At 40.5% G+C, this 16,392-nt stretch overlaps 1 protein-coding gene across 1 annotated transcript; it reads left to right on the top strand.

Annotated features, from left to right (window-relative positions):
• Window positions 1–4,631: 4,631 nt before the first annotated feature.
• LOC141283154 (alpha-1-antitrypsin homolog) lies at window positions 4,632–6,628 on the top strand. The gene is made up of 5 exons (XM_073816431.1): window positions 4,632–4,762; window positions 4,912–5,602; window positions 5,705–5,975; window positions 6,118–6,265; window positions 6,367–6,628. Exons 1-5 carry the CDS (start codon window positions 4,760–4,762, stop codon window positions 6,553–6,555), a joined length of 1,302 nt encoding a protein of 433 aa, XP_073672532.1. The 5' UTR covers window positions 4,632–4,759; the 3' UTR covers window positions 6,556–6,628.
• The last annotated feature ends 9,764 nt before the right edge of the window (window positions 6,629–16,392 follow it).

Here is a 16,392-nt window from a genome sequence, read left to right as displayed (position 1 = left end):
CGTTCTTTAACGAGTCTTTCATGCCGAGAACTCTGCTCTTGTGTTTGCTTAATTATGCATTTAAACGTTAATGACCAAACCTATCATTATAAATGTTGCTGCACATGGAATATAACGCGGATAACATTTAAAAAATATTTTTATCAGGTTACACACTGATTATTTATCACTCAAACCCCTTTCTCTACCTGTCCGTTGGTCGCGCATATCCTCCATGTTTGTAGTTTTTTAACACTTTTTATGCGTGTTTGTAGTTCTAATCGAATCCTCGTTCACGGCGCAGTGTGTTGTGGGCAATATTAGCCGTTAGAGTGTGCATTGATCGTTAAGTAGTAGACCATCCGGGAATCTTTGGAATACTTTTTTAAACATACTACGATTTGGGACATACAATACTATTTAGGACGGACGCAGCTTGTCTGAACGCTAGTTGGTGCTCCAGTATAATCGGTCCGCCGAATCTCATCCAGTGAGAAACGTTCCGCGGTGCAAAACTAAGTGCGATTAAAATGCGTTAAAAAATTTTAACGCGTTATTTTTGTGTAATTAATTAATCTAAATTAACGCGTTAAAGTCCCGGCCCTAATATATATATATATATATATATATATATATATATATATATATATATATATATATTATTCTCCTCAGAACAGTAGTTTAAATGTGTTTAACCCTTTATTAGATATGTAAATGTGCGCAATTTGCAACAAGTGCTTACATGCAGCAATAAAGAGACGTTCAGTTCATCCCAGCAATCAAACAATGTGTGTGGATCTAGGGGAGATAAAGCAGGCCAAACTGTTCAAATATGTACGACCAAGCGTGGGCTGGGTGAGATTTGTGCCCTCACTACAGCAAGCCAACAGCTTCTGAGAATGTGTTTGTTTGCCATCAAGGTCAGGGCCACCAATCAATGTCAGTGTCTTTCAACATTTCCCTTGGAAAACGATCCGAAGAGGAGTTTGGACAGTTATGTGTATCCCTAGCTGTGGTTTTTGTGCAGCAGTGAGCTATCAAGAGATTATGTATAATATTATTTTGCTAGAGGCAAATTGGACAAACCTAAGAGATGAGAGGCAGACACTAAATGGTATGGAAGCTACTATGGATGCCCTAATGCTCTATGATAACCTTGTGTTTGGCTTGTTTGCTGCTTAAAGCATGAAGAAGGAGAGGGAAAACCTTCTTTACTCCTCAACTGGACTCTCCTTTGCCCTTGGGAAGATAGTGAGGATCTCACATGACCTGCTCTCAAAAGACTTAATAGATGAGTTGCTTAACTTCACAGTGGCCTCTGTGGAACATATGCCTTCCTGATCATTCATAACCTATAGTCCTTTACAAAACAACCCTTGCTCATTATTATCTTAAGCATGATGCTGATTCCATATGCAATTGTGAACCAGGAACCTCCCAGAGTTGGAGGCACCACAAAGGGGCAGTAAGAGGGCAGACAAATTTACTTGACAAATTTTATTGGACCTAGGCTCATTGGAAATATGTCCCTGTTGCGACATTTCAACAAAAGGATTTTTGTTGTTTCCTGAATGTTTTGTGAGAATTTAAATGTGGAAATGGTTTATGTATCTTCACAGTTAGAAATACCACCTACACTAAATTCAACTTAAACCTTACAGATAGTGACAAAATCAATCATGAGATAAAAACACATCTGATAAAGCAAACATGCGGTTTTTATTTGATTCTATAAGTCTTTGAGCTTATTCAGACCAATATTTCAAGATACTCAAACCCAAGTGCTTCATATCTCAAGTGCAATGCTGTACCAGGTGGGCTACCGAGCAAGTTTATTAAGTCAAAAAAGGCATACATGGATTAATTTATGTGATGCAAAAGTCAAAGTGTATTAGTTTTCAAATCATGCACTATGGTAAAAATGTTTAAGGCCATACCTTGATGTTTTGCCATTGCTGTTGCCTTTTTACTGCCTCTAATGTTCTTTCTCAAATGTTCTTTTCAGTTGGAAACTGCAGTGAATTGTATGTATAGGGATGTTGAGTTTTACAAAAACGTAGATAGAGGCATTTTTTTCTAGCCTAGGTTGCTATATTTTAGCAAGAACAATATTTAATTTCAGTTCAAATGTAGTAGTATGACCCTATTATGGTACTGTGTGAAGTTGCTATACACACGCTTGCCAGACTATTCCTGCTGCCAAGAGGGATGTTAAATTGCCCAGAGAACAGTCTCTCAATGGCTAAACCTTTGATCTTATCTCTGTATTTATGTGTGTAAGCATACAGTACAGTGGGGTCTAAAAGTCTGAGACCACATTGAAAATCAGAGATTCAACATTTGTTTTAAACCTAGAAATAAACAGAATATAATATATAATATGATACAATTACTTCAGGACATACAAATTACTGGGAATATTGGACATACATATTGAGAAGATATATAATGCAGGAAAATGTATGTAATGTGAGACAAGCATTGTTTTGTAAATCGTAGAGTATACAAAAAAAAAAAAAAAGAAAGAAAGAAAGAAAGAAAGAAAGAAAGAAAGAACTCCATGTAAAAGTTCAATTTTCTTTACTTCTATTGAAACACAAGATGCTCCAACTTGTGGAGATGGAATGGAAGTCTTATATTTGTTTTGCCGTGATCAAGACCTCAATATTTTCACTGACACCCAACTTTGGGGACAGAGACATGTACATGGTTGTAGAGTAATGTTTGATAAATATGGATGAAATGGTTTGTGGCTGACCAGGGAAATGGTAAGAGACATACTATGTTTTTCAAGTAAGAAAAGTTGTGAAAATGACAAAAACAAGACTGAAAAGATAATGGATCCTCTTTTACAGCCTCTGCCTTAAGAGCAAAAGGGGTACATAAAAAATACCAGGGAATCAATACATTCTCACTCAGTATGTTATGCTGATAATATAATCTGTAAAGAAAGAAAAAAAAGAAAAAAACTTTCTTACACTAGTGGTCTCCGACTTTTGGACCCCACTGTATATTTAAATCTAATCCAGTACAGAAGGCACTGTCTTAGGCCAGACATTCTGTTTGTGGCCAATTGCAGCTCTGTAAACAACAAGCTCAAGAAGCTTCATTCTGAATTCAGCTGTTGTAAACATGCCAATAAAACGAAGAGAAAGTGACATTGCGCACTGTCTAAAACATTGATTTCCTTTCTCCCTTTGACAGGTTTGCAGAGATCCAACTACCATAGTTTGCTTTGGAAAAAAAACATATACTTTAGAGACTCACCTGAGAAGCATGGTGTTCACTATATGTTCTCCAGTTGTATACATCCCTCAAAGGAGTTCATGTGGTGTTGTCTCATGTGAGAGTATTAATCTTAAGCACCCTTCTCTGACACTACAGTATATCACTGGTTGATGTATCATAGTGGATGAACCCCAATATAAAAGAGGGGAGACAACAATGTTATTTATTTATTTTGATAATCTATGTATTTTAATTGTATATGATAAAGTTACAGGTTATGTAGTTTTGAAACGACAAATTATTCATCCTACAAAAAGAGACAATCTTACACAATGCCTTGACAAGTACATAAATAAAGATGAATACATAAATCTTTACTGAGTCAGCATCAGCAATTGTTGGCAAAAAAAAAAATGCATCTTAAGATGTGAAGAAATTTTTGATCAACACTTTGAGAGGTAGACAGTCATACACTATGTTGCCAAAAGTATTGGGACACCCCATTTTAATGAACAGGTTTGACTACTGTAATAATTTCCATGGGTACAAATCCGAATGTTTAAGCATATAATAATATTCTAAGGGATTGTGTTTAATATGGCAATGCCTCTGTGTATAAGGCAAGGTTCAAAACGAAATGATTGATTCAGTCAGTGTGAAAGAACTTGACTGGTCTGCAGAAAGCAAAGTCCTTATCTGAGCTGAACATCTCTGGAGGGACTTTAAATGCAGTCTTTGAGCCAAAAACTCATCACCAAAGACCAATGTCATAACTATGGGTACAGTAATTTTTCACACTTCTAAAACGGTTGCAACAGAGACGGAAATACAATTTATAAATACATGAGTTGTTTTCATCTTTGTTGTCGCAGTTTTGGAAGTGCCTTTTTTCTGTTCTAAAGAAGGGGTGTTCCAATACCTTTGTCCATATAGTGTATGTACAAGTCATTGGTGTTTGGTGATGGGTTTTTGACTCAAGATCTGCATTTAAAGTCACATCAGAGATGTTCAGCTGAGATTAGGACTTTGCTTTCTGCAGACCAGTCAAGTTTCTCCACACTGACTGAATCAATCATTTCTTTTTGAACCTTGCCTTATACACAAAGGCATTGCCATGTTAGAATTGGAGAAGGTTCTGTCAAAACTGTTGCTGTAAAATTAGAAGAACACAATCCCCTACAATATAATTATATGCTTAAACATAAAGGTTTGTACTCATGGAAATTACTAAATTAGTCAAACCTGTTCATTAGAAGGGAATACTTTTGGCAATATAGTGTATTAGTGAATTGGTGATTGACATTTGTCTTTTCTTCTATCTAAATCCCATCAACCAGCATGCACACACAATTTAAGTATCGAAAACATGTGACACTGAAGTCCAAAAGTGTGTTGCATCACTGAATTTAGAGCAACAGCTAATCATGAGTGATTGTGTTCACAGAACGGGGGTGGAAACGGGTTAATGTTTAAAGATTTTACTCAGCTGATCTATGAAGGACTATAAATTGACTCCACTCCATCCAAACAGTCTCCTGTCAAGAGGACTTTGATGGTAAGTGACATTAATTGTTTCTCCAGAAGTGCCATGACTGTAACTGAATTAGAGCTGGAAATAGTGAAATAGTTACTATGTGAAAGATTTGTGTCACACATTTTAAGATCCGTTTGTGAAATTCTGTACCCTTTGATCATAAAACACAGGTGAAAAAAATGTGGGGGAAAATGTATTACTGTGCAATTGCTGCCCTGCTGGTAGCAACAGCCTGGGCTGCACCCCACGAAGGCCACGATGGTCATGACCACGGTGGCCACACAGCTGATCACCACCACCATCTTCACCACGGCGAGAATGAACCTCACCCCAGCCACGATGGGGACGATGCCTGCCATTTGCTTGCTCCACACAATGCTGACTTCGCCTTCTCCCTCTACAAGAAACTTGCGTTCCATCCTGATGCACAAGGCAAGAACATTTTCTTCTCCCCAGTCGGTATCGCAATGGCTCTGAGCATGCTGGCTGTGGGTGCCAAGGGCAGCACTCTTTCACAGATATACAGCACTCTGGGTTACAGCAAGTTGCAGGCTGACCAGGTCAATGAGGGTTATGAGCACTTGATCCACATGCTGGGCCACAGTCAGGAAGCCATGCAGCTGGAGGCAGGAGCTGGTGTAGCCATCAGAGAAGGCTTCAAAGTGGTTGACAAGTTCCTGAAGGACGTTCAGCACCACTACAACAGCGAAGCATTCAGCGTTGACTTCTCCAAGCCAGAAATTGCAGCAGAAGAGATCAACAAGTTCATCGCCAAGAAAACCCATGACAAGATCACCAACATGGTGAAGGACGTGAACCCTGATACAGTGATGATGCTGATAAACTATATGTACTTCAGAGGTATTAAATAAACTTCTCTTTCAATTGACAATATTCATGTATTTGATCTTTGATAAGTCTCGGTTGATGCTGACCTGAAGTTCTTGCATTTTGTCCCGATAGGGAAGTGGGATAAGCCATTTGATGCACAGCTGACTCACAAAGCTGACTTCCAAGTGGACAAGGACACCACTGTGCAAGTTGACATGATGAAAAGAACCGGCCGCTATGACATCTATCAAGACGTTGCCAACCGCACTACGGTCATGATGGTGCCCTACAAAGGCAATACTTCCATGATGATCGTTCTTCCTGATGATGGAAAGATGAAGGAGGTTGAAGAATACATCTGCAGACACCATCTTAAGGACTGGCATGAAAAACTCTTCAGAAGGTAGTACCGGTGACACCTTGAGATTTAAATCCATGTTTTAGTTAAACCTGAAGACCTGATGATTGATTGTTGTTTAGTTACACAGAAGTTTGGGAACTTTGAAAATTACCCATATACCATCTTTTACTTGTCTGCCCTTCAGCTCTGTGGACCTGTTTATGCCCAAGTTCTCCATCTCCGCAACTTCCAAACTGAAACCCATTCTGGAGGACATGGGAGTGACTGATGCATTCGGTGATGCAGCAGATTTCTCTGGCATGACAGAAGAGGTCAAAGTCAAGGTGTCAGAGGTATGTGTGGTCTTGTTTGTACCTCTTGTAGCACACCAATGGTTGCTAGATGTAAAGATTTTGTAAATGCTTGATGTTAACATTTTGGACCCAATTTCCAGGTTGTCCATCAGGCAGTCATCAGCGTGGATGAGAAGGGCACAGAGGCAGCGGCTGCAACCACGATAGAAATCATGCCCATGTCCCTGCCAGACACTGTGATGCTCAACCGACCTTTCTTGGTAATGATTGTAGAGGACAGCACCAAGAGCATCCTCTTCATGGGCAAGATTACCAATCCTACAGTGTGAGGTCCAACTCTGCATAAGGCTGCTAATCTTTATGTAGCTCTTTGTAAACTGCAATAAATTGATTTGATTCTAATTAAGCGAGTCATTATTAAAAACAATTGCACAATATATGCATTTTTGATACTGGTCTCAACATAATGTGGTCTGATTTTTATAGATAAAAACCTAATTTACTTTTGTAGCAAGAGTTTAAGTTTCACAGTGGTGGAAGTAACTTCTGTAAAACTTTCTGTGGTTGCCTCAGTTTATTCCTCATTAGTCCTGCAAATAAATGACAGATATTTTAGTTTGCAGCATTGATCTTTTGCTGTTAGGCTTGCTCTTGTCACTGGGACACAGTTGGGAGATACTGGACTAAATAAAATGCACAGTATGCATATGCTGTAATTGGGGTCCAAAAGTCTAAGACAACTATTGCAAATGATTCTAAATGACTTAAATATCTTAAAACTTTGTTTATTCCTATTTTTCGTTCCTCCGATTTTCAAAGTGGTTTTAGACTTTGGACTTCATTGTACATAGAGCTTTGTTGCCTCTCAGTTTCTTGAGATCAAATGCACAGAGATAAATCAACTTTTTATTTTTGAATCTCAAACTTTAAAAGAATAAAAGTGCATAAATAAAGACAATAATACAATTTTGAAAACAAAAACACTAGGAGGCTGGTAGCAATTTATGTTTGCTTCCAAATAGATGGATTTTTAATTTCTAGTTCTAAGGAAAAATACAGCTATTTTTTGGGGGGTTGCACAACAATGGGAAGGATAAGATAACCTCCGGTTCATTCCCACCATTCTCACCTCTCTAACCTTTAACCTTATGATAGAGCTTCTGTTCCAGGGTAGCATGGTCAATCAATACCACGTCCTCCACATATCCAACACAGCAGGTCGAAACGTGTCTCTTCTTACTAAGAGATCCGAGAGAGCAAATAAATGAAAATGAAATAAAAGCCTTATTGTGGGAAGTATGCAATCAGGAAATAGATCACATCAGGGTGATACTCATTCCAAGATAACACTGGCAAAGACTCTGGACCATATGGCAGTTCCTCACATGTTTCTGCTCAAGCCTGATGTCATCACGTGCTTGTGACTTCTTTGGAGGGCAAAATCAAGAGCGGTAGATGTGGATAAGGCTGGGTTTGTTTTTATTCATACATGCTCACAATGGCAATTAAACAAGCCTAATCAGAGAAACATGAATATGTATTTAACACTGATGAAAAAGGTGAAAATGTTATGAAAATGATTGGAATAAATGGAAATAATTTAATAAAAACCACACTTCAACTAATTCTGATGCACAGCAGCGAATAGTTTGTGTGCTCAGACATCATTCAACACTGCATTTAATGCAGTGGTTATTATAATATAAAAAGTGTGCTTTTGATTGTAATATTTTTAGACAACACCAAGCTCTAATAATCCATTTGCTTGTTCATTGCTGTTATGAAGTACCATACAAACTTATATGCTTGTAAAGTAATTTCTCTAAGGTTAATAGGTTAAGCTTAGACCTATAAATTCTATTAATTAAAACTTGATCATTTCCACAATGCCAAAACAGTTAACAGGATTGAACCTAACAGGAATGGACATAGAGAAAATGTTAAAAGACTGAAAGATAAAAGCTACAAGAGCTGCTTTTACTCAAACTGATGAACACAAGTCATTCATCTTTAAGCATATAATGCTTGAGTTTGAGTTTTTTTTCTATGAGTTTCTTTCTTCTGCTTAACACACACAAAAAAATAGACTTTTGGGTAACCAGACAGTTAATGGTCCCTATTGACTTCCATAGTAAAGAAAAAAAATATATATATACTATGAAAGTCGATAGTGACAATCAAGTGATTGGTTACCCACATTCTTTAAAATATCTTTTGTGTGTGTTCAGCAAAAAAAAAAAAAAAAAAAAAATATCTTAAGGTAAACACTTGGGAAATTTCTTAGTAAATGACCCTTTTTTTCATTTTAGAAGTTGAGGGAAAAAAATACAACATTTGCTCATAAAAATGTATGCGTTTAACATTGTATCTAATATATTAAGACATAAATGATGTGCACATGAAAATGTGCAGGAATGACCACTTCATTTTCTGCACAACTTGCTTGCTGGACTATGAACATTGCTTTATTTAGTGTTCTTGTGTGCACAAGTGTACTGACAACAAACTCCCCCACCTGCATAACTACAAACACTACTGATATTTGTTTAACTGCATCCCATTACTCTGTCTAGCCAAGACCTTTAGCCATTAGCATGTTGCGCTATATGCGTCTCTCCCATTAAAAGCTGCTGAATTAAACAGAAGTGTTCTGCATCGATCTGACTTTTTTCCCTTCACAAGGTGGCACTGTTGATTCTCTGTCCGAATATTAAGAGAAAGGCTGTGAGAGAGTATAAGAGGGAGAAAACGAGAGAACACGCTGGTCTCCCAGCACAGCAGATGTTAATTTTCTTTCAGTTGGCTATTGAGCGCCAAGCAAAGCAGCCAAGCCTCCCAATTCACTGACCATTTAACACTACTAATGACTTTCATGCTCAGTAAGGCCACACAAAACTGTGGTATTCATTTTGAGACCGACTCTCGCCACTAAATCTACAAAATGGGATACGAGTTTAAGGACAAGGCAGGTGAACGCTCGGTGCTGGCAGCTTTAGGAACAGGCAAGGGCCGTGTCCCTGGGGTGGATGGTAGCAGAGTTAATTGAAACTAAATGGATTCTGCGAACTAGCAGCAGGCAGAGTCACAGACGGGTGATAGAGGTGATGATAGACATCATATGGCCACAGCAGGACACCAGCAACACACCAAACAAACTAAGCCCAAAATGCTTGTATTTATGACAAGTACATCAATGAGAAACATTTCTAAATGATAAAATATGTCCTGAATGGTTACTGGTTGCTGCTATATTCAGTCCATGCATTTCTCATTTTGTAAAGGTGACATTTACAAAAGAAGAAGAGGAATGTTTTTATGTGCTAATAAATTATACTGCACCATTTCAAGCTATATATACAGTTCCAATTGAAAAATTTCAACCCCCAGAGACTGCAGTACTTTACAAATACAAGCTTTTCTAAAGATCTAGGACTTTATAAAAACGGTATGTAATGATTTTGAGTTATAGAATTTTTTAATAACACAGCTATGCCATAATTATTCAACCTTTACTCAACATTGCTGTTTTAAGTCACTTAGTTTTTCATAGTAGGGACCTTAAGACACAAGTGAGCCTTTAGAAATCCATGCATGTGCTGAAGTTGACTAGCAAATACTGCATGACAAAGTCAACAGAGCAGTAACAAAAGCTATAGAGAAGAAATAATTTTATTATATTAGAAAATTTAAGGCTAAATGAAGATTTCTGTTGTGTCTTTGTACATATTGGCCAATAGGTGGCGGTAGTAGTATGTACTTTTGGGGGTAACTAAGTACAAGGAGAAAACGTGTCGGACTCGTCCTTTTTCTGTTCTGCATGCGCTGTACCGTTATACTGCTTCATCTAGTTAATTAAAGAATTCTTTGTTTGAGAAAGCCTCCTCATTGTTTTTTACTAAGGTCTTAACAAATTGGCGACAAGGTACTTTTGTCTTGAGGATGGCATCCGTTTCTACTTTTCCCGCGCCATTTTTACCGTGTCCTGGTGAACCAGCTATACCCTTCGATACGTGGCTACGGATGTTTCAGAATTATTTGCTTGTTGTTGGTGCTTCTGGGGATGCATGGCCGGTCGAACGCAAACAGGCTCTTCTGTTACATTGTCTGGGGACTGAAGGCCAAAGATTATTCTATACAATGTCGAATCAAGGTGATTCAATGGAGGATGCGATCGCAGCCTTGAAAGCGCACTTTGCTCCTCACAGGAATATAGTGGCTGAACGTCATGCCTTCAGAAAACGTGTTCAGGCACCAGGGGAAACTATAATCCAATACGTAGCTGCTCTATGGGATTTGGCGACTACCTGTGACTTTTCAGCTACTCTGGACAAAATGTTACGGGATCAGATGGTGGAGAATGTGTCCAGTCATCGAATTCGTGAGAGATTACTCTTGGAATCTGATTGGACTTTTAAAAAAAACTATTACTATTGCCACCCAAATAGAAGCTGCTGGTGAACAAGCCAATTGTTATCAGATAATCGATCGGTGCCTGTGCAAGTGATTTCTGCAAAGTCTACACCTCCACCTGCATCTGGATGTCATCACCGTAGACTGCCTTTTAAGCCAGCACCTGCAGCGCATGCTTCAAAGCCGTCATTTCCTGCACCTGCTTCGTTGCACCGTGAATGTTATCGTTGCGGCTCTAAGAAGCACCTAGTGAATGATCGCAGTTGTCCTGCTGCATCGGTACAGTGTAATAACTGTCAAAAGATGGGACATTATTTGCGGGTGTGTCGTTCGGGACAGGCTCGCTCAGTGCGTGAAATTGACCTACCTGAGGTTCAGATCCTTTACATGCATGACTCACTTACTGACAAAATTAAGTGTACTGCTGTCATTGCGACTGCAACTACGTCTGTGCCTATCGAACTTACAGTCGATTCGGGGTCATCTGTTTCTATCTTGCCGAAAATTGTGTATGATACACACTTCAAGAAAGATGCTTTGCAGCCTCCTTCAGTAAAACTGGTTACGTATTCTCGCGCTCTGATTCCCATACTTGGATGCTTACCTGTCAGTGTCTCTAAAGATGACTTCACCTGCTCCACGTTGTTCTTCGTGGTTGAATCTGGCACAGCTCTGCTTGGGATGGATCTTATTAATGGGTTACATCTTCGATTTGAAGGCAATTCAATTTTGCCAGTGCGTGCATCAACTGTGTTGCGCTTGTCTGCTTCAACACCTCCACTTGCTTTGGGATGCGCAAAAGGTTTTGTGCACAGGGTAAAGATTTCTTCAGGTGTGGCTCCTGTCCGCCAGAAACTCCGCTGGTTGCCTTTGTCTGTTAAAGATGTAGTCAGTGAGGAAATTCGGCGCCTTCTTGAGTTGGGCGTTATCGAGAGAGTGGACGCTTCGCCGTGGGTCTCCCCAATAGTAGTAGTACAGAAAAAGTCGGGTGCTATTCGTATGTGTGTGGATCTAAGAGAGCCCAACAAGGCTGTAGTTACGGATAGCTACCCACTACCACACATCGAAGAAATGTTGTCCTTGTTAAGGGGCGCGACTGTATTTTCCACTATCGATTTGGAATGTGCCTACTTTCAGTTGCCATTGCATGAGGAGAGCCGTGATCTGACCTCCTTTATTACGCATGAAGGGCTTTTCAGATTTTGCCGCGTTCCTTATGGCCTCGCTTCCTCCTGCGCACAGACCACCAGGCATTAACTGCGCTTTTCTCATCCAAAGGGACTGATCGCGCCGACATGCGCATTGTGCGCTGGGCATCACAGTTACTGTGCTTCAATTATGAGGTGATTTACCGGCGTGGAGCTCTAAATAAGACAGTCGATTGTCTTTCTCACCTGCCGTTGCCTGCTTCGGATGAAGACTACTTGGATGCTGAACCTGAGTTTGTAGCCTTTCTGTCTCCTGCGATGTCACATCTGACGCCGGCTGAGGTTGCGCCGGCCTCCGCGTCATGCGTTGAACTGAGTGCATTATGTGCGCAAATTGCCCGCGGTTGGCCCTCCTCTTCAGGTGCTCTGGACAGTATACTACGTCCATACTTTCAACTACGTGAAGAACTGAGTGTACAGCAGGATTACGTGTTCAGAGGGTCACGTCTTGTTGTACCTGTCGCGCTACGGCACACATTGGTGAAGTTAGCTCACGAAGGTCACCAAGGAATCGTGCGCACAAAACAGCGCCTTCGTGAACTATACTGGTGGCCAGGCATTGATTGTCTGGTTAAGGAGCACATCCAAGCCTGTCAGTTGTGTCTGTCCTCTGATAAAACTGCTTACACCTTTGCTGCGCTACTGCAGCCGGTGCCTTTCTCACCTGTACCATGGGACAAAGTAGCGATTGATCTCGTGGGCCCATTTGACACAGCTGTGTCTGACTGTCGTTATGCGCTGACATTGGTTGATTATCACAGTAAGTGGCCTGAAGTCGCGTTCACCGCTTCCATTATGATTCACTATGTTGTGACCTTTTTGGCGTCTGTGTTTGGCAGATACGGCAATCCACGTACTATTGTGTCTGATAACGGGACCCAGTTTACATCAGTGGAATTTGCTACATTCTTGAGAGAGAGAAACATTCGACACATACGTACTTCTTTGTACCATCCGGCCGCGAACGGGTCTGTGGAGCGCTTCCATCGCGTGCTGAAAGGTTGCATTCAGTCTGCTGTTCTGGAAGCGAAGACATGGAAACCTACAGTCACGGAATTCCTCCAGGTGTATCGTGCTACACCTCATTCTGCCACAGGATGCCTCCTTTTGAGTTGCTTCATGGCAGAAACATGTGAACGCCTCTTAATATCCTGTCCCCTCCTACCACACACCAGGATGCACCTGCGCTTCTTCAGCATATTTCTTTGAAACAAAAGAAAATGAAAGCATACGCTGACTCCAGACGCGTAGCTCGCACTCCTGATTTCAAAGTGGGTGATTGGGTGCATGTGCGCATTCCAACTCATGTTCCGAAAGTGCATCCAAAATTTACTAACCCTCATCAAATTGTGCGTAAGCTGGGTGCGTGCACTTACCTGTTATCCGACGGGAAGAACTGGCATGCTTCTCATTTGGCTCGGTTTGCTGCACCTGTTTCAGAGGATACTGGCATGGATCCTGTGGACTTTTCGAGTCAGGTTCTTCCTTCTCCCTCTCCTCCAGTTTCCCCAGCGCCCGAAGTTCTTCAAAGAGCTTCTGCACGGGTTAGGCGACCTCCTTGTTGGCTGGATGGCTACGTTACTTAGTCAATTTTGCGTTGCGTTATTATAAAGAATGAGCAGTTCATTAAGACACCGTTTGAAAAAAAAAAAAAAATTCATGAAGCATTATACTGTCTTTGGTCTGATTAATGAAAGTAATTATGCCATTAAAAACTAAATTAATACTTGTTTTACTAATTTGTAACTTTGTTTTGGTTTCCTTTGTTCGTCAATATGTGTGAGACAGTTGTTTTAAGTGATGGGGGAATATGTTGTGTCTTTGTACATATTAGCCAATAGGTGGCGGTAGTAGTATGTACTTTTGGGGGTAACTAAGAACAAGGAGAAAACGTGTCGGACTCGTCCTTTTTCTGTTCTGCATGCGCTGTACTGTTATACTGCTTCATCTAGTTAATTAAATAATTCTTTGTTTGAGAAAGCCTCCTCATTGTTTTTTACTAAGGACTTAACAATTTCCAAGACATTAAAAGTTCCTAGAGACACAACTGGCAGCCTTTTTTCCTTAGTTTAAAATATGTTGTACCAGAAAACCTTTGAGGGTGTTGATAAAAAAAAACCACACACAATATCATACAATGTTTGATCAGAGCAACTGAGAAAAAACTGCAATGTACAGCCAAAGATCTGCAAGATGACCTGCCAAAAAGAGGAAAAACATTTCAATCCAGTGTATACAAAGAACACTAGACAAGTATGGCCTTGATGTTGAGGCATCTTGCCGAATGGCACTCTTGACCAAAAAGTTAAAAAAGGCTGACTTGAACATTCTACAATTCATTTGGATAGACCTGTGGAGTTCTGGAAGAATGTTTTATGGAGTGATGTGACGAAACTGGAACTTTATGTCTGGTGCAAAAAAGACAAAGCTTATACGCAAAAGCACGCCATCTCCATGGTCAAACATGGAGGTGGGCCAGGCCTGTTTCAAGTTCAAGTTCAAGTTTATTTATAAAGCACGTTTAAAACAACTTTCGTTGACCAAAGTGCTGTACACAAGAGTCAGTCATGTATTAATCAAATTGAAAGTAAAAAAATAAAAGTACAAAAAACAAGATAAACATGCATAAAATAGTGATAGACGCCAAGGTGTACTGCCTATTTAGTGTTAAAAGCCAAAGAAAACAAATGAGTTTTAAGTCTGCTTTTAAACTGTTCTACAGACTGAGCAGATCTAACTTGAAGAGGCAAACTGTTCCACAGCCGTGGGCCAGCCACTGCAAAGGCTCTGTCGCCGCGCGCAATGAGCCTGGTGCTGGGGACTGTCAGGAGGAGCTGGTCTGCTGATCTTAATGCTCTGGCAGGGGCATAAAGGTGCAGCATGTCTGACAGATAAAGTGGCGCGGTGTGATGCAGACATTTAAAAACAAATAATAAAATTTTAAATTGGACTCTATAGGAAATGGGCAGCCAATGTAGCGAGACCAGCACTGGGGTGATGTGCTCCCTTTTTCTTGTTCCTGTTAGAAGGCGAGCTGCCGCATTTTGCACCCCCTGCAGGCGGCGAAGGGAGGACTGGTCTAGGCCACAGTACAGTGAGTTGCAATAGTCCAGCCGTGCAGTTACAAAGGCATGGTCTGCTCTCTCCAGTTCCCTCTTAGGGAGATTGGGCTTAATTTTTGCTAATAGTCTTAAGTGATAAAAAACGCTTTTCACTACTGCACTGATCTGCTTGTCAAATTTAAAACCAGAGTCAAGAAGCACTCCTAGGTTTTTAGCATGTGGGCGAGAGAGGGAAGCTAAAGGGCCGATAGCACTGTCCCAGCCCTCCAAACAGTTTGTTTGCCCAAAGACAATGACCTCTGTTTTTGTTTTGTTCAGGTTTAAAAATTTGAGTTCATCCAGGACACTACCTCTTTGAGACAGTCCTGAAAAGTTTTAATTGTAGAATGATCATGGGTGCTCAATGGGAGGTAGACTTGAATGTCTTCTGCAAAACAATGAAATGCCACATTGTGCTTTTTAAAAATTTACCCTAAAGGGAGCAAAGGTCCCATATTGTACACATTTCTGGAGGTTTATTTTAGTTGTTGATGTACTTAAGAATATATATCTGCGGTATAAGTGCCAAAATCCATCTCAATATATTTTTACAGCTCCTTTTTTAGGAGCTCTGTCAAGAACAGGTCGATTTTGGTCCATCTAATTAATATTCATGAGCCTCTCTTCTGATTGGCCTGTTGTTTTCTGAGAGACGCACATCCAAGCCAACTACAAGTAAATATGGTCATGTATGCTGTAGCCTAGCCCAGAGCATAGCCTGCTGTGGCTTGGTGATACTCAACAGGATATTTCAGAATGATCATTAATGTTTTTTTCTTTCTCAAACACTGAATGCAGTAAGCTACGTAACTGTTGCTTTAGTAAAGTCCCTTTCACAATGCGCGCTGATTCCGGAAAATTACGGGAACGAGCGCTGTGTGAAAAAAAGCCAGAACCAAATGCCATTAAGGCAGTGTTGTAGTGATGATGCACTTTACCCTGCGACTCTTCACGACGGAAAAAATACGTGCAAGTGGAATGAAGCAGCGATCAGGGAGCTCCTCACTATCAGCGCTGAAAATCAGGTTAGTTTCAGTTTAGTGAAATGTACGCGTCGCATTACATCTCACATCCAAATGTCACGTCTTTACGGGTTGTGTGTAAAGCACGCACAGATTCCGGAAAACAACTGTGAATGAACCTAATTAAGCAATTCCGGAACAAATCGTGGGACACATTATCCGTGTATTTTCCGGAATGGCTGTGTGAAAGAGGCTGAAGTTGACGTGCCACTGGTCTCTTATATTAACGTTGTTCGGAAGCCTGTGTAATGATGTAGCTTGATATCTATCGACTGAACAGGGTTTTCTCCACTTGTTTTCGTGTTGTTGTTGCTTAGCAATGGCATGGACGCGAAGTTGTCGAGGTTTCACAAAAGGAGGGTGGGACGGTGGTTGCTGCTCTGGGTGGTGACTGAAGGCGTTGACTGAGTAGATCGGACGTCATA

The sequence above is a fragment of the Garra rufa genome, chromosome 13 (genome assembly GCF_049309525.1).
Source record: "Garra rufa chromosome 13, GarRuf1.0, whole genome shotgun sequence".
In the NCBI taxonomy this organism is placed as follows: Eukaryota; Metazoa; Chordata; class Actinopteri; order Cypriniformes; family Cyprinidae; genus Garra; species Garra rufa.
This window is presented reverse-complemented; position numbering and strand designations above follow the sequence as displayed.

What these genes read in the sequence shown, in the direction of transcription:
- LOC141283154 (XM_073816431.1), top strand. An exon ending in CATGAAAAACTCTTCAGAAG is followed by an intron (nt 5,976 to 6,117) that starts GTAGTACCGGTG and finishes TCTGCCCTTCAG; the next exon opens with CTCTGTGGACCTGTTTATGC. An exon ending in TCAAAGTCAAGGTGTCAGAG is followed by an intron (nt 6,266 to 6,366) that starts GTATGTGTGGTC and finishes CCCAATTTCCAG; the next exon opens with GTTGTCCATCAGGCAGTCAT.